Source organism: Conger conger, chromosome 7 (assembly GCF_963514075.1).
Source record: "Conger conger chromosome 7, fConCon1.1, whole genome shotgun sequence".
In the NCBI taxonomy this organism is placed as follows: Eukaryota; Metazoa; Chordata; class Actinopteri; order Anguilliformes; family Congridae; genus Conger; species Conger conger.
Window position 1 is genome coordinate 9,950,675 of NC_083766.1, and position 19,044 is coordinate 9,969,718.

Here is a 19,044-nt window from a genome sequence, read left to right on the forward strand (position 1 = left end):
CTCCTCTTGGTTGCTATTTGTACATCGCAAGTTAATAATTCATTTCTCCCTTAGGAATTGCGCTCTGATGAGATAGACGCGGACTCGGCCTACATTCTGTTCTACGAGCAGCAGGGCGTGGACTACTCCCAGTTCCTGCCCAGGACGGACGGGAAGAAGATGGCCGACACCACCAGCATGGACGAGGACTTTGAGTCGGACTACAAGAAGTACTGCGTCCTCCAGTGACCACGCGCCCCGTCCCGCCATTTTGTCCGCGAACGCCGCAGCCCTGCAGCTGCCCAGGAACGCAGCGAACCCAGTGGGGGGGGGGGGGGGAGGAAGGGGGTCTTCACTTCTGTACGCCAAGCACAACGCACCCTTGTTTTTGGTAGTTCTCATATACGGGACCTCTTCCCACAAGGGTAGCTTTCTTCCCAATGTCGGTACTTTTATCCAGCCATTTCACAAATTCTGACCTGTAATTTCAAAATGAAACGCGCGAGAGAGGGTTTATTTGTTGCTAGTTGCCAAGTGAAGTGTTACCCTCCCTACCCCCCCCCCAATAACGCTTATTATATTGATGTCAGATGTTTCCGCAGCACTGGTTTTAATATGCAATATGATGTGCGCGTGCGTGTACACCATGGAGGTGTATCTCCGTACGGGTAATCCGGTGGTGCACGTCATCATTTGCATGTTTGACAGGTTGATAATGACGCCCGTGTGGGCTCAGTGAGGATGAATCTTACAGGTTCAGTGTAGTGCGGTACAGTAGTTGTTATTACCGTTTTAATGTAGAAACATGTAAACATGTAGAGCACTGTCGTCGAAAGTGTAAGAGCTATTAAGATGCTGGCGGCAGAAAACCTCATACGCTACCTCAGTATTTTGTTGTCGTTTTTCTGTGTGTATTTTTTTTTATTATTCTTTTTTTTTTGCAGTGCACTAGCTTGTCATAACCTTGACAGGGATAGGATTTGGACAATGTCCAAACCCTTATAGTACGCGAGAGAGAGGCAGATGACACATCCTTCCTGAATCTTGTACTTGTTCTTGTAAAAATACAAATAAGAGCATTTCAAATTCATGGGATAACATAGGGCAACGTTAGAACCACAGAGGATTGTGGGAGCTGTAGTTTCCACTTTGTAACTGCCAAAAGCAGAGGTTTGTGCGTGAAGCTGCCCCATGTAAGTAGCATTTTTGCCATTGAGTGGATTTGGTGCACTTTGCTTTTTTTCTTTTTCTTTTTTTACTTGTGAACCCGAGTTGAAATGTTTTAATTTATATATGGGTTGGGTGCCATACAGTATGCATTAAGTCTCGGCCACATAAAGTACAACTTTTTTTATTCATTTTGCTTAAATACAAATTTTATAGTGATTTACTTTTATATGAGCCACGGCTTTGATTAATTTTTTTTGTTTTTGCCATTATACACTTTCTGCAGCTCAGCGTGTCAATGCCATCATCGCCGTGCTTTCTTACAAAGTGCACAGAATCTTCCTTTCGAACAAAATCACAAGGCTTCATTCACATCCTGTCAACCTAATTCCATTCGATCTGTTCATAGCAGTTTGCTTGTTGCATTTAGACCCTCTTTCTGATATATTTCTTCTTGCTTTTTTCCGAATTTGAAATGCTAGTTTTTGTCGCTTTCCTGTCTACACACCGAGCGAGTCCGTTGTGTGCTTGAGAGAGAACCCTCGGCGTGGCATTTTATGATTTGTGTCATAAGAGACTGTAAGTAGCTGTGTAGACAAAAATTTCAACTTGTACTGGTAAAGTACTTTTGGACAGTTCTTTCAATTTTGTGCAGATGTTACTTGTTGGGTATATTATCTGGCTTCTTGTAGCACTGAATTGAGAGTTTTTCATGAGTAGAAGCATTTGAGTCGCCACTGTGATTGGGCACGTTTCCTTGCACGTTGTGATCCGTTGACGGCCAAGCCGATGCCTGCCAGTGGGGTAGAGAGGGCTGTCCTCCACGACCAGGAATCCTTGCGACCAAGCTGAAACCCGAAACCGGGTTTTTGAGGGATTTGGCCTGTTTTGTCAGGCGTTATAAAAACCAGTCCCAAGCCCACAACTGCAGTCAGCTTTGTGACGTACCGTTTATATAGCGGTCAGTCGTTCTGCATGCTGTGTCATCTCGCCCGTCATCACAACCGTGATGGGAAACTCTCACGTAGATGTTCGCAAACACTGTCAGTGGAATAGATTTAACTGTATCGTTGTAACTTATTTATACATGTAAACTCTCCTTTTAATTCAGTTTATGTAACTGTGAAAAATGAGCTGTTGAATAATAAAACCACTCTATCAGAAATAATAATTATATAGATGATGAATTATGTAATTCACATGGGTAAGATGATGAGACTGAACCAGGACAGATATAATGCACTTCATTTCATTTCTGTGTTGGCTTTGAATGTTGCCACTAGGCTGGGCTAGGAGGGGGTCTCTACATTGATGGTATTTGTTCAGATTGCAGATGCCTTCGTCCAGATCAACTTGCTGTCTGTAACTTGTGTTTCTTTCATATAGTTTGCCTATGTATAGAGCTGGGGCAATTCACGTTCTGTTTGTACTAGACTTATTGGTATAACAGCACTGTCCCTTGTAGTCAAACCGGCAGAGTTTGGCCATGCGTTGTCTCCTTGAACCACTAGCCCACTGTAGTCTAATATCTGTACAGTACATGTGCAAAAGCAGCGTAGATATGGCTTGTTCTCTTAAAGCGCTCATTTTAAAGTTTTTTTATTTTTAATTTTTTTGGTTTGTTTGTTTTTTTTCTTTTTTCTTTTGTCTGCTAATACAGGGGTCATGTATCGGGCACAGAGCTAGATCCTCAGTGCAAGCAGTGCAGTGTACTACTGAATTGTCTTTTGTCATTAGTTGTAATCTTTTTGTTAAAAGAATTCCTAAGGACTGACAGATGTGTATTAATTTAATGAAATTTATTTTGTAAAGTATTGTGTAAAGAATACAAAAATACATTGCACTGACATTGATTCTGGAAAGAAAAAACCCATGTACATAAGTGTGTTTTGGAGAAAAACAAAAGAACAAGATGTGTAGGAATTTGAGATGTATAAAATGTACCTGAATGTAGTTGTGTATGGAGTGAATCTTGTTTATCTGTAACTATTGTTCGAACAACCAATTAAATACTGTGGATGAACACTCTGATTTCCCCCCAGGTGTGATTTCTGAAGGCAGAATTGATAATGTTTATTTCATGGAAGATTACAGTGGATTACAGTAGATTACAGAAGAGTAAGAGCAGATTTATATGCATTGTGCTTGCTGTGCTGGCACATACAGTGGTGTGAAAAAGTGTTTTGCCCCTTCCTGATTTCTTATTTTTTTTGCATGTTTGTCACACTTAAATGTTTCAGATCATCAAACAAATTTAAATATTAGTCAAAGACAACACAAGTAAACACAAAATGCTGTTTTTAAATGAAGGTTTTTATTATTAAGGGAGAAAAAAAAATCCAAACCTACATGACCCTGTGTGAAAAAGTGATTGCCCCCTAAACCTAATAACTGGTTGGGCCACCCATAGCAGCAACAACTGCAATCAAGCGTTTGCGATAACTTGCAATGAGTCTCTTACAGCGCTGTGGAGGAATTTTGGCCCACTCATCTTTGCAGAATTGTTGTAATTCAGCCACATTGGAGGGTTTTCGAGCGTGAACCGCCTTTTAAGGTCATGCCACAGCATCTCAATAGGATTCAGGTCAGGACTTTGACTAGGCCACTTCAAAGTCTTCATTTTGTTTTTCTTCAGCCATTCAGAGGTGGACTTGCTGGTGTGTTTTGGATCATTGTCCTGCTGCAGAACCCAAGTTCGTTTCAGCTTGAGGTCACGAACAGATGGCCGGACATTCTCCTTCAGGATTTTTTGGTAGACAGCAGAATTCATGGTTCCATTTATCACAGCAAGTCTTCCAGGTCCTGAAGCAGCAAAACAGCCCCAGACCATCACACTACCACCACCATATTTTACTGTTGGTATGATGTTCTTTTTCTGAAATGCGGTGTTACTTTTACACTAGATGGGGACACACACCTTCCAAAAAGTTCAACTTTTGTCTGGTCAGACCACAGAGTATTTTCCCAAAAGTCTTGGGGATTATCAAGATGTTTTCTGGCAAAATTGAGACGAGCCTTAATGTTCTTTTTGCTCACCAGTGGTTTTCGTCTTGGAACTCTGCCATGCAGGCCATTTGTGCCCAGTCTCTTTCTTATGGTGGAGTCATGAACACTGACCTTAACTGAGGCAAGTGAGGCCTGCAGTTCTTTGGATGTTGTTGTGGGGTCTTTTGTGACCTCTTGGATGAGTTGTCGCTGCGCTCTTGGGGTAATTTTGGTCGGCCGGCCACTCCTGGGAAGGTTCACCACTCTTCCATGTTTTCGCCATTTGTGGATAATGGCTCTCACTGTGGTTCGCTGGAGTCCCAAAACTTTAGAAATGGCTTTATAACCTTTTCCAGACTGATAGATCTCAATTACTTTCTTTCTCATTTGTTCCTGAATTTCTTTAGATCTCGGCATGATGTCTAGCTTTTGAGGATCATTTGGACTTTTTGGAAGGTGTGTGTCCCATTACATCTGGTGTAAAAGTAAAAGTCCTGACCTGAATCCTATTGAGATGCTGTGGCATGACCTTAAAAAGGTGGTTCATGCTCGAAAACCCTCCAATGTGGCTGAATTACAACAATTCTGCAAAGATGAGTGGGCCAAAATTCCTCCACAGTGCTGTAAGAGACTCATTGCAAGTTATCACAAACGCTTGATTGCAGTTGTTGCTGCTAAGGGTGGCCCAACCAGTTATTAGGTTTAGGGGGCAATCACTTTTTCACACAGGGCCATGTAGGTTTGGATTTTTTTTCTCCCTTAATAATAAAAACCTTAATTTAAAAAAAACTGCATTTTGTGTTTACTTGTGTTGTCTTTGACTAATATTTAAATTTGTTTGATCTGAAACATTTAAGTGTGACGAACATGCAAAAAAATAAGAAATCAGGAAAGGGGCAAACACTTTTTCACACATTTACATTTACATTTTAGTCATTTGGCAGACGCTTTTAATCCAAAGCGACTTACAAGTGCATAGGTTCTACCATAAGTCCAAGCATCACATCCAGAAACTAGCAAAATACACATGAAATGCTGTTGTAAACATAGTTTTTTTTTTTTTTTTTTTTTTTTTTTTTTTTGGGGGGGGGGGGGGGGTGTTAGACAAGGATAGGGATATCAGAAAGGAGGGGCAGGGGAAATCAGGAGGGAGGACTAAGGTAGAGTTTGAAAAGGTGGGTTTTGAGTCTGCGTCGAAATAGGGGGAGGGATTCTGCTGTTCTGACAGTGGTAGGCAAGTCATTCCACCACTGAGGAACCAGAACGGAAAACAGGCATGAACGTGCAGCTCGACCGCCAGGTGCACGCAGAGAGGGAACCGTAAGGCGACCAGAGCTGGCAGACCGGAGTGGTCTAGCTGGGGAGTAGGGAGTGATCAGGGATTGTATGTAAGGTGGGCCAGTCCCCTTAGCAGCCTGAAATGCCAACACTAGGACCTTGAAACGGATGCGTGCGGCAATGGGAAGCCAGTGGAGGCCAATGAGAAGCGGGGTGACATGAGCCGACCTGGGCTGACTGGTGATCAGGCGGGCTGCAGCATTCTGGACCAGCTGGAGGGGCTTGATGGCACACGCTGGGAGACCGGCTAGGAGGGAGTTGCAGTAATCCAGGCGGGAAATGACGAGCGCCTGGACTAGGAGCTGGGTGGCTTTCTCAGTCAGGAGATGACGGATACGGCATATATTATAGAGAAAGAACCTGCAGGTTCTGGCAGTGGAGGACACTTGCGGAGCCAGGGTGAGGCAGTTATCAAGAGTCACCCCAAGATTCTTTGCCGTACGGGAGGAGGAAACTACAAAGTCCTCAACAGTCAATGAGAGGTCGATTGATGGAGAGGACTTAGCAGGGATGTAGAGGAGCTCAGTTTTGGCAAGGTTGAGCTTCAGGTGATGGGTAGTCATCCACGCAGAGATATCAGCCAAGCAGGCAGAGATCCGTGTGGTGATTTGGGTGTCGGGGGGGAAGGAAATGAAGAGTTGGGTGTCATCAGAGTAGGAAAGATAAGAAAAGCCGTGGGAAGAGATAACAGAACCAAGAGACATGGTGTATAGTGAGAAGAGGAGAGGCCCAAGAACTGAGCCCTGCGGGACTCCAGTTCGTAGGGGGTGAGGGTCGGAGACTGAGCCCCTCCAAGTCACCTGGTAGGAGCGACCAGAGAGGTAGGAGGAAAACCAAGCGAGTGCAGAACCTGTGACACCCATCCCAGACAGCGATGAGAGCAGAATCTCATGGTTGACTGTATCGAAGGCGGCCGACAGGTCGAGGAAGATGAGGACAGAGGAGAGGGATTTTGCTTTAGCAGAGTGGAGTGCCTCAGTGACCGCGAGCAGGGCGGTTTCAGTGGAGTGGCCACTCTTGAAGCCAGACTGGTTGGGGTCATGGAGATTGTTCTGGAGAAGATAAGTGGACAGTTGGGAGCAGACCGCCCGTTACACACCACTGTAAGTTGTTAACATTTTTTCGTAAATGACACGTTACACTAATACAATAGTCCTGACCACTCATTATTTTTAGCCGCTTGCTTCAGCAGAGAGCCACAAAGCTTACATAAAGTGTTTCGGCTCATTTGTATATGCTGCAATGTAGCAGCTAGTGCTAACATCATTGAAGAGTATGAGTTTTTTTTTTTCCACTTGAAGAGAGAGTGTGATGTTCGCCTGAAAACCCAAAGGAAACCACAGCTATTCTATTTGCTGCTGTCTGCATGCAGTTGTACAGGGTTAGAGCTATTTCTCTGAAACACTGCTGACATTCAGAACTGACCACCAAGGGGTGACAGGAAATGGCCCCCCTCCTCCCTCCTCCATCCGTCGTACAGACTGACAGACACACTCACAAAGAACTACCTCGATTAACAGTAGTGTGACCTCTAATACAAAAGTATCTTCCTGAAGGAAATCTTATTTAGTGTCTTGGGTATGTTTAACACAAGGTCATTCTACATGGCGTCTCTTTTATAGAGATCTTTTGTGTTGCAAGCCACATTTCCCATAGTGGTAAGTAGGGTAACCGGTATCACACAACAACAGATGTGAAGGAGTTTGAATATAAAGGAACCGTTATGTGCCTTTTTGCACTTTTAAAAGCCTGAAGTGTATTCACAATTCCTGGACATCAACTGTACAAGTAAAATTGAAGAGGATATGTGCTAAACCAGTGGTCTTTTGGACTGCGACAGAAGACTGATCTGCTTGACATGTTCACACATAGGTAACCTAGGTAAGCCATATCCTCCTCTGTTATCAAATGTGGATTTTGACGAGTGGCTTTCTGTAAATTTAGGGTTGACTTGGACAAATACAAAAACTACTATTATTAATAGTAGTAGTTGGAGTAATATGAGACAAATCTTGAAATAGTGCTCATTCAATTAATGTTGCTGAAATAGCACTTTCATAACCATAATACCTTTATCATGTATTAAATATCCTGCACAGGTAAAAGTCTTCTTATTGGTTCTTCTCAGAAGATAAAGTGTGTTACAATAACCATATTACATTACTGTACTTACAGTATTATAAGAGACATCATGCCTATTACATCTGTAGTCATAGAATAACGGCAGTGACAAATTAATAAATACCAAACTCTTTCAAGCCAATCATCTCCCAAATACGCTATAATGGAAATTAAATTTACAGTGTGCATTTCTATGGGCATTTCCTCATAAAATGGATTAGAATGTCTACATTTTTAAATGCAAGTGCCATACCAAATTGATGTGAAAAGAACGGCTGATATGAAATCAGAATCAGCATGTCAATGATTTGTAAATAATAAACTATACAGTACCAGCTAGTGTTAAAGACATCATTATGGACAGTATGAAATTGAAATCAATGATTATTATATATGTTATCAGTTGTAATCTTGATAAAATTCTGTAACTGTCATTTCTTTACCTTCTGTTAATTCACTTAACTCGTTGTAGTTTAACAGCAAAATATGTGTGCACGAAAAGTATTATAGCTTAACCTCTATACTTTCCATAACCACTTCTTAGAAATATCTTTTAATAAAAATGTATTGTTTTCCATTATGTCTGCAAGTTTAAGATTTGCACATTAATGTCATTCTGTTACTGGGAAACTGCCCTTTATGGAAAATTAAGCTTTGACATTACATGTTCATGGTCATTGTCACAGTTTCCATAAAGCCCCAGTGGGCTATTTGAGGATTAAGCCGTCATCTCAGTTTTTTTACCCTCTTAATATGCATAAGAATTTGAGTTTCAAGCATTTTATAATGATTCAGTGATCTCCCAATTACACTTGTGTCTCAGAGAACCAGTCTACAAATATGTCTCAAGATATACCTTCAATTCTTTCACGGCTTTTAAAAATATTTTTCCCACAAATGCATATTTGTGATTGTCATGTTGCCAATTTTTGGGGCGGCACGGATGGTGCAGTGGGTAGCACTGCTGCCTCACAGCAAGGAGGTCCTGGGTTCGAATCCCTGTCAGCCGGGTCCTCTCTGTGCGGAGTTTGCATGTTCTCCCCGTGTCTGCGTGGGTTTCCTCCGGGTACTCCGGTTTCCTCCCACAGTCCAAAGACATGCAGGTTAGGCTGATTGGAGAGTCTAAATTGCCCGTAGGTATGAGTGTGTGAGTGAATGGTGTGTGTGCCCTGTGATGGACTGGCGACCTGTCCAGGGTGTATTCCTGCCTTTCGCCCCAATGTATGCTGGGATAGGCTCCAGCCCCCCTGCGACCCTGTTCAGGATATGCGGGTTCAGATAATGGATGGATGGATGGATGTTGCCAATTTTATGGAAATTATTTGTATATGATAAAAAATGAATAAATGTCAGATATCAAATACAACATAAAGCTCTATAAGTTTGATTCTATTAACTGACACTGTAGAGATGGTCATGGCCCGTGTCATCAATTTATCTTTCTTTAATTGTAAATTGAGTCAAAAGACAATATATTTTTTGACATTGCAGGGTCCTTTTATCAATCTACAGTGCAGTCCATACATACAGTTAACTTTGAGTGTATTTACATCCATACTGCGTCATCCTTGTGGGAATTACATCCCTTTCTATACATAACCCCCCCCCCCCCCACTATTTTTGGGGACCAAAAGTCATTGGACAGTTGGCTTCCCAGCTGTCAGCTGTTTCTGATTAGTCAGGTGTTAATTCACTTCCTTAGTAGATGCATAAGAAGGCTTTCAGTATGTAGCTACAGAGGCTACACTGTATGATGCAAGCCACTCGTTTTGGGGCAAAACTGGATGGCCAGGTTACAGTTGGCTAAGTAATACCTAAAAGTGCCTGCATAGGTCCTGAAAAAGATCCTGTGGACATATGAGACCAAGATTGACTTGTATCAGAGTTATGGTAAGGGCTAAGTGTGGAGGCTAAAAGGGACTGCACAAGATCCAAACCGCCTTATCTGTGAGACATGGTGGTGTTATAGTTTGGGCGTACTCAGATGCCACAGGCTCACTTGCCGTCACTGATCATATAACTGTTGATAGCAGCCGCTGAATTAATTGTAAATGGTACAAAACCTGCTCAAGTTCAATCAAATGCCTCCAAACACATTGGATATTGCTTTATCCCACAGCAAGGCAATGATCCCAAACATACATCAGCCACAACATTAAAACCATTCCATTACATTACAAAGCATTTAGCAGATGCTCTTATCCAGAGCGATGTACAACAAAGTACAGAGCGAACACAGGAACAAGTGTGAGGAGGACCCTTGAGGACAGTATGGTTCCGAGTCCTAGTGTGACCATACAGACGCAATTTGGAACCCTTGAAGACTACATCAACTTTCAGATTACCATACCACGGTTGGCCGCTAGAATACCCTGAGTACAATAATTTGCTTAAACCAGTTTTTCATGATTAAAAATGCTTAAGTGGTGTAAACTTGGCTACAAACACTTAATATTTTATTGATGTGTACATATATAAGCAGATAATCATAAGTGAATTTCATTTTTTTTTTTTCAAGATATTTTTTAGGCCTTTTTCATTTTTATTGGACAGTATAGTATAGAGAGACAGGAACAATGGGAGCGAGAGAGAGGGAAAGACATGCGACAAATGTCAGACGGTGGGATTCGAACCGCCGACGTCGCGGCTCGCAATGAGCATGCGGTCAGTGCTCTACAGGCTGCGCCACCGAGACACCCGTGAATTTCATTTTTAAATGAAACTTCTTCTCTTTTTTTTATCTTGTAAGCTCATCGGGAGGGGGGGTGCATGGTTTTGTTATTTAAATATCTTGGTATGTACTGGTGTTCATGATGACATCTAACCCTACATCAGTTTCACCCTTCTTCCCTCCATTGGAATTACATGGTACTGCATGTGGTGAAACTTATGTGAGAGTAGATCCCATGCATTTTGAAATATGGTGGGTGGTCTTTATATTTTTTTAAATACAAAAGGTCCTGGAGCACCTGTTAATCATGAACACAATATGTACCAAGATATTTAAATAACATAACCCCCCCCATGAGCATTTCATTTCACAATTAAACTTTTGATTATCTGCTTATGGTGACACGGATGGTGCAGTGGGTAGCACTGCTGCCTCACAGCAAGGAGGTCCTGGGTTCGAATCCCTGTCAGCCGGTCCTCTCTGTGCGGAGTTTGCATGTTCTCCCCATGTTTGCGTGGGTTTCCTCCAGGTAATCCGGTTTCCTCCCACAGTCCAAAGACATGCAGGTTAGGCTGATTGGAGAGTCTAAATTGCCCATAGGTATGAGTGTGTGAGTGAATGGTGTGTGTGCCCTGCGATGGACTGGTCACCTGTCCAGGGTGTATTCCTGCCTTTCACCCAATGTATGCTGGGATAGGCTCCAGCCCCCCTGCGACCCTGTTCAGAATAAGCGGGTTAAGATAATGGATGGATGGATGGATTATCTGCTTATATAAGTACACATATCATATAATGAAATATTAAGTGTTTATACAGTTCAGTATCATTTTTAATCATGAAAAAACTGGTTTAAGCAGGTGATTTTAATGTTGTGGCTGATCAGTGTATATTGTTTGGCCTATGTCTCTGACATTTTTTAAACCTCAGAATGGCTTCCTTGACTTTCCTTGGCACCACATGTTGACAAATGTCAATAACAGACAAGGCGGGACAAGCCCAACAAAAAGTGTAATTCCTCAACAGATCACCCAATATGGATGTAAATATACCCTGAAATTAGACATGCTCTAATCTCAATCGGATTCATTGTCTCATTTCAAATCCCAATGTGCTGGAGTACAGAGCCTGAACAACAAGAAATGTGTCACTGTCTTACTTACTGACTGCACTATATTTGTTTATGTTTTAAGTCTGATGGCTTATGGAGAAACAATGCTATCCTGAAAGGTTTAAAAAAACAATGCTCCTAACAAGAGAGGTCTGCACCGAAGTGGAATGTGACTGGCAGAGGATCAAGCATAATTAAATGTGACTTGCTTAGACAGGACCCACTCATGCATTCAGATAACTGGTCATATACAGGGACTCTGGGAACTAGATCTGGGAATTAGATTGTTTGTTTTCCATGTAACTGTAGCAGGAAGACTAGTAGTAGGAATACAGTGTTGGACAAAAGGCGAAAAACCAAGCTTATGGTAAAACCATGCAACGTAGGTCATATGCCTTTTGTGGAAATGTGGTTGTTTGTCATTATAAAAATATCCCTGGCCAGTTGAAGCTCAGCCCTGCCCCTCCCTCCACATTCCTGGTTCAAATTGATCTTACTGTTATTGAGTGCATATTAATATCAAAAATCTGTGTCATAGCTGAACAAGACAAAGAAATACTATAATCTTGTTAGAGCAGGAATGGACCTCTCCGTTTTTCTGACTGGCTGTTAATGCTCTAGGCCACTGGACTTCACCAGAGCAGTCTTCCCTTTGACCACCTCAGCCATGTCACACAACATAAATTCCACAGAAACCCCGAAGCCAGGTAAATAGCCTTCCACACATTAGATTTGGGACAGTATATCTATGGTGAAAGGAGTTTCAGCACTGGCCAGCCACAATATGAATCTCCATTCACTCTGTGCAGCTGATTCTTTTACCTATGATAGGTGGGGTCGTGATGAGTGACGCAGTTAATAGCCTATAAGCATTGCTCTGCATTGAATAATAAAATATGTGAATTATGAGTATGTGTATTTGTGTGTTAGGGGACTTTGTATATGTAAACTGTACATACACTGAACATATTGAACATATTATCCTTGTGCTGAGTGAGATTCATTAGTGGGAGGCACTTACCCTGCCTCTCTTTGGTGACAGTGGAGAGTGTGGTCATATCTCTTCTTTCAGATGGCTCGCACATTAACTACACCCTCATCAGCATCTCAGCATTCAGTGTGGTGGTCATGGCTCTGCTCCTACTGCTCTGGCTGGTGAAGTAAGTGTCTGCACATGCTCTTGACTGAAACGTCAAAAGGACAGCCTTCATGAATCACGCTTGCTTCTCCCAAACGCACATGTAATTATTCAGTCACAGACCTGTATCAAATACCTAATTGTTTTGGATTCAAACACTTTTCTGCATTACTGAGTTTATCTGGTGTATTGTAACCTATGAAATACTCTCTAAAAGTGCAATGCCCACCTTCTGGTCCTCTTGGTTGGCTCAATTGGATCACGCAAGATCAACCGAGCACAGAAAAGTATTTGAATCCAAAACAGTTACATATTTGACCCAGGTCTGAATAGTCGTAACACAAATAGATCACAGGTGGCAAAGACAAAAAATCTGTCCGAACTGGTGATCTCACGGGTTCCCGTACCTGCGGCAGATATCGCTCGCTGATCCGCACCATTCGTGACCTGAAGGGGGAGCAGCGGTTGCAGAACATTCCTCCACCAGACATCCCGGCCTCAGTGGACACGGTCACAATCACCCTGGGGCAGACCACCCCCTCCGACAGTCCAATGCAGAGACAGAAGTCCAAGTCGGGCTCCAGGTCACTATGGAGACCTTCCCAATCGGTAAATGCCTCGCATACAGTATATTGATTGAGCCAGATGTGACATCTTCGCATAGGCATTGAATGAAAATTGTATTGGACATACTCACCGAATAAGCAGTGCATCAAAACATAACTGAAAATGGGAATTTACATGTTTCCTATAGATTGTACAGTTTTTACACTGCTAACAAGCTACCCTTCGTAGTTGTTTTTGCTCAATCTGAACTTGCATTGCAAGCATACTTTTCCTACTTCATTAGGTTTACCTTACATTGCTAGCACTACATTTCCCAGGGTCCCCGCTTCACAAAGGCTGACTTGAGCCTAATGCAGCTCATCAAAGCAGGGAAGGAGGGTGTCTTCTACAAGGCAAAGTTGACAAGAGGAACCTGCAAAGGCCACTCAATATTCACCTGCAAGATCACCAAAGAGGGTAATGTCTATCATGGAGTGACACAGTGCTAATGTTAGCTAATGGACAAGATTACGAAAAGTAATGTTCTACCCTGGTGTAAATTATATACTATACTAGCTATACCAGCTCCCAGCTGTTTCAAAACATAGCTTTAGCTGGTCAAACCATGTTCAGTACGGAGCTGGTCTGAACTGGCCAAAGCTACCAGCTTTTTCAAAACCTCGCTTGAGCTGTTTTTGTCAGCAGGTTATGTTTGTTGTAACATTTAGGACGTCCCTTCTCTCTAGGTGTCACTGCTAAACGAGTGGAGACAGAGGTATCCATCATGAGAAAACTGGGACACCATAAGAACGTGCTACAGCTGCTGGACTGGAACTCCACTGAAGGTGAGGGAGGAGTTCTGTGTCCTCTACGTATGCCTCCCAGAATGCACTGGGCTAAGCGGCTCCTGTCATTACATTACATGACATTTTATTTAGCAGATGCTTTTATCCAAAGCAACGTACAAAACGTCCATACCACGGTCATTAGAACAAACTACAGAGCAGGTAGGATAAGGGACAATTCACATGGAATCAGCTGTACAGCCATCAACATTATGTCAAGTACACATGGTAAACAGGCCAAATCTGGTCACTAACTAAATTAGGTCACTAACTGCAGTGCCAAGATAAATATGAATACAAATACAACTGCAACAGTCATAGATTAAACTACAACCTGCCTGCTGGTCCCCAGACCCCTACGTGCTGATCCTGGAGTACGTGAGTTGTGGCACCCTGCGGAGCTTCCTGCAGTCGCACCGGGACAGGCTAAGCTCTGACAGTGAGCTGCAGAACCTCTTCACCATGGCTGCCTACCACATAGCACTGGCCATGGACCACCTGCGCTCCAAAATGGTATCTCTTGACCCAGGTTTGCCAGAGAGAGCAATGAATATGTATTTCATTAAATGGGCATGGTACATATAAAAGCAAAATAAATTAACTGGTGTAGCGAAGGTGTTGGGCTGAAAGTGCATTTCCAGTATCATTAAACATAAGAGGTACATTCCTGCAGCTCCCTAGCTTCAGCAGTGTAAATTAGATGGGTAAATCCAGGAGGGCCAGACAGGGCTGCAGAGAGCAGTTTGGCCGGTGATACAGTCTGGCGTCTCGTGTCCGTGTGCTGTCCCAGGTGGTGCACTGCGACCTGGCCCTGAGGAACATCATGGTGAACAGCTTCCCCCGGGAGGTGAAGGTGGCCGAGTTTGGCCTGGCCCGAGACCTCACCCGCATGAGGAGCCGACGCAGCAGCCGAAAAAAGCGCCGCGGGGTGAGGGCCGACCTCTGACCTCTGACCTCTGACCACCCATAGGTGGGAGACGGGGGTCAAGGTGCACCCACACCACATACGTGGCGGCTGTGACATGGAGCTCCCTTGTGTTTATGCAGGAAAGAGTGCCTCTGCGATGGTACCCTCCAGAGTATTTCAGAAACAACTACTACAGTTTCAAAGGCGATGTGTGGGCGTTTGGCATAGTGCTCTGGGAGATGCAAACCTTTGGTAAGTTAAATTTAAACCAGAGGGGCGCACACCTCACTTTGAACAATAAATGCATTTGTATGTATTTCACTATAACAAAATACAAAGCTTTGTAACATAACATGTAAGCTGACGGGGTATGCAAATGTGGCAGGGTTAGCTCGGCTAGTTCTTCTAGTCCTTGCAAATTCAAAAGGACAAAGTAATCAAAAGGAAAGATATTACTTTTAGTCACTCATCATAACATTGCATTGGAGGGTGTGATATGATGAATACAGCAATAATATTTGGATGTTCCTTTAATACATTTCTTTCGTAGACATAGTACACAGTATATTGGAGTGGATTGAAATTAAACGGCAGTATAGATTTCGGTAAAATAATTATAAGGCAATATACGGCTCAAGGTCTCCTGTGTGATGGTATTTCAGGCACCTTGCCCTACCCCAATCTCGAGAGCTCGGAAGAGGTTATCTATCACATCTGCGCTGGACAGAGAAACCCAGACCCTGAAAACTGCAGGCCAGAGATGTAAGTGTGCAATATCCCATTGAAACACTTTAAAAGAAACAGGCTTGCATTGAAGAAGGACAAAATAATGCATCAAAGCATTTCATTTTTAGTAAAGAGTATCATGGAGTAATACTAAAATGCTTACAACTGTTTTTCTGCCAACACAAAAATGAAAGCAATATGCTGAGCATTCAGGAGTATAATACTATACTCCTTAATTTACTTCAGCAAAAAAATTGAAAATGGGAAATGATTTCTCTTGCCTTTTTCGCTTTATATGATATTTTGCCTTATGAAATAGCTTTTCTCATAGCTTAGAAAAAGTGATGCAGAATGCTTATTTTTGGTGATATTGTCATCAAATTTGAAAGGGATTTGTCCAGTGTTTTTGCAGTAGTTCCATTGTGTTTCTAAACCCCCCAGACACAGCCTTGGGCATCTGTATCCACTTAAATACAAAAAAGAAATCAGTGAGAAAAAAAGCTTCCGCTTCCACTGTGTTTGACCATCTGTAACTTTGTTTTAGTAATATCTACAGTAATTCTGGCTTTGGGCAAACAAACTCCCAAGGGTATCTTTCAGAAGAGACCATGATTGTGCCTGTAGTCAAAGAAAGAAAAAAGGGTTCAAGAGTAGTAACCATTTTATTTTGGGTATGTCATTTTCAAGTTTGTGTTAAGGGTTGATACTTATGGCGTTAACTGGCCCTCCCTATCTGGCCCCCATGTTTCCAGACTGCAGGTGATGAGGGATTGCTGGCTGGATCCCTACACCCTCAGGCCCTCCTTTGTGGACATCGTCCGGATCCTGGAGATCATCCTGGAGAATGATTTGGTGAGTGGCCCTACCATGTCTCTCACTTTTACTCGAGACTCCCCATACTCTTAGCCAGGTTGTGGCCAGACCTCGGTCAAATACGTAATTGTTTTGGATTCAACTACTTTTCTGTGGTTTATTGATCTTACCTGGTGCCATTGAGCACCAAGAAGAGGACAAGAGGATCAAGAGGACCAGAAGGTGGGGTTTGCACTTTTTCCAGTATTTCATAGGTTCAAATATACCGGACTAGCTCAGTAAAGGGTAGAAAAGTATTTGAATTGAAAACAATTACATATCTGGCCCAAGCCTGGTTGTGGGTACTATTAACAGGATCAACAGAGGAGTCAGAAGCCTTTTTAGAGCGACCACAGTCCTATACATCTCGGCTTGTAAGTCCATCATTGCAAGTCCATCTTTTGCACTTAGATAACATTCTTCATTGTTGTATTTTTCACAAATGTACATTCTTCTATTGTGGTATTCATAAGTGCTACAAGATGTCTATGCAACTGATGCACAACAGCCTGATGGATTTATTTGATCAATGTTCAGAAATTTGACCATTTCAGTACATCCCTTGAAATGCTGTGAGTGAGAACTGGAGCATGCAGAATGAAAAGCGGTGGTTTTGGAGGATGCGTGCTCTTCTATGCCCTCCTGAATATTGTAACTGAGTATCACGGCTGCAGTTAGGCATTCCAGTTCGGAGAACATTGAAAGAGTGGGGGGGATACAGGTTTTTAATAAATCAAACCTACTATTTGTGTATAACTCTAATCTCCAATATTGTGACTAATTGAGGAAACTCAACCCAGACAAGATTGTTTTCCTTGCTGGCTTTTCCAGAGTAATTTCCTTTGGTTGATCCTCGTCGTACATGGTGTTGTCATACAGGATTACGTGGATGTGGACAACCAAAGGCCACTGATCGCCGGGCAACCTAACAACTGAGGCCCTGTGGAACCGGCCTGGATTTGTGTCCCTCCAGCACCCAGAAGGCCCACCCCCCCCCCCCATTTGCACAGCACTTGTAGCATCAGAATGGGAAGAAGTACAAATGGACAGACATTCATTTGAGCTTCAAAAAACAAAACATCAATTAAACGGACAGAAGACACACCGTACCGTACACAGTACGGCTCTGTATTTAAAATGAAATTAATGAAGGCTGGTTTGCGAATCCTAACAGTGACTATTGTTTACTATAAGTAATTTGTTGACTATAAGTTATTTTTCTTATTTAAAAAAATAAATGCCTTTGCCTATGTCTTTCAATATTCATATATAAGCCAATGTAAGTATCTTTGTAACAATACAATTTAGTAACTTTGTAACTGCACAATGACAGGTGTATGGTATATCTAATCTTTCAAATTGTTTGTGTATGTCATAGGTTGTATCATGGGTTGATGTGGAAAAATATATATATTTGAGTAAACACTCTTTAAGTGTCCATGAATATAGTTCAATTGCAATATTGCAAATTTTCATACATGAATTATAGATCCCTCCCAAGAAAAAAGTTATTAATTTTATGCAGTTTGTTGAGATACGAATAGTCTACGTTACTGCATGAAACATTGAGCAACAATTTGTGCAGCAATATTTAGGATCAGTGCAACTACATCGGATCGAAGCCTGACCCCTAGTGGCTCCTTGTTAAATTACAGTTTTACTCCATTGTTTGAATGCATTGCAGCCAACTGTGGTGTAAGACTGCAAATGCAGTGATCACAACTTCAAATGCATTCACTGAACTCATCTTACTGCTGAACTGATGATTTCTGGTTCGCACAACTGTCTTCATTTTACACACAACAATCACATTGAAAACAGGGTTTGCAAAACATTTAACACAAGTGCAGGAAGTGAGTACAGATTTCACCTTTCAGTCTTTTGTGAATGCGAGGTGGTGATTTGAATGAAAGACATAAAGGATAGAATCATTCCAAGACAATGTTGTCTTTCAAAGTATCACCACTGTGAGTTTGGCCCACTATGGAGTTCTGTAGAGGAATGTTGTTCTTTTCTAGCTGCCAACTGTGGTATGCTAGTTTGAAAGTTGATTTTACTCTTCAAGGGTTCTGAATTTATGTATGTTCACACTAGGACTCGGAACAGTACTGTCCTCTCAGGTCCACTTTTGCACTTGTTCTTGTGTTTGATTTGCACTTTGTTGTACGTCGCTCTGGATAAGAGCGTCTGCTAAATACCACGTAATGTAATGTAATGTAAAATGTGGTGCTAATGAACGGGCTTAATTAATTTATCAGCTTTTTGAATCGAGACTTAATTATTGCTTGTGTGAACTTATAATTTCATGTACTGTTTTTATAAACCGGGTTTTATTTTTCTTGTCTGTAGTGAGGAGTTTTTGTGATGGTATGTTCTTTTAGTAGACACAATGAAATCTTTTAGAACACAATTCACTTTGCAGCATGCATTTGCTATTTTGCAAACTGAAACTGTTTTTGTTTGAGTCACATTCTGAAAACCTGCACAATTGTTTCTAACAATGCATCCAAACAATGAAAAAAAAAGAAAAAAAAAGTTGTGTTATTATAAATGCAATTCACTCTGAACATGATGTACCAAGCAGTTCCAACCTTTTTGTTAAAAATAAAGTTTTAAATTTCATTAAATGTACTTGGTTTGGGATTTATGCATGGAATTAAA

General features: G+C 42.0%; 2 protein-coding genes across 2 annotated transcripts in view; both read left to right on the plus strand.

Moving 5' to 3' along the window:
* Nucleotides 1-3,177, plus strand: part of usp32 (ubiquitin specific peptidase 32) — a 51,648-nt gene extending 48,471 nt beyond the window's left edge. The window contains exon 34 of the mRNA XM_061249253.1: nucleotides 55-3,177. Within this exon, the coding sequence (XP_061105237.1) occupies nucleotides 55-228 (174 nt within the window). The 3' untranslated portion in view covers nucleotides 229-3,177. The remainder of the gene's footprint in view (nucleotides 1-54) is intronic.
* Nucleotides 3,178-6,964: 3,787 nt separating this feature from the next.
* si:ch211-167j9.5 (fibroblast growth factor receptor homolog 1) lies at nucleotides 6,965-18,955 on the plus strand. The gene is made up of 12 exons (XM_061250148.1): nucleotides 6,965-7,350; nucleotides 11,991-12,076; nucleotides 12,442-12,529; nucleotides 12,924-13,116; nucleotides 13,392-13,530; nucleotides 13,800-13,898; nucleotides 14,251-14,411; nucleotides 14,689-14,826; nucleotides 14,946-15,057; nucleotides 15,468-15,567; nucleotides 16,284-16,383; nucleotides 17,263-18,955. Exons 2-12 carry the CDS (start codon nucleotides 12,037-12,039, stop codon nucleotides 17,317-17,319), a joined length of 1,227 nt encoding a protein of 408 aa, XP_061106132.1. The 5' UTR covers nucleotides 6,965-7,350; nucleotides 11,991-12,036; the 3' UTR covers nucleotides 17,320-18,955.
* The last annotated feature ends 89 nt before the right edge of the window (nucleotides 18,956-19,044 follow it).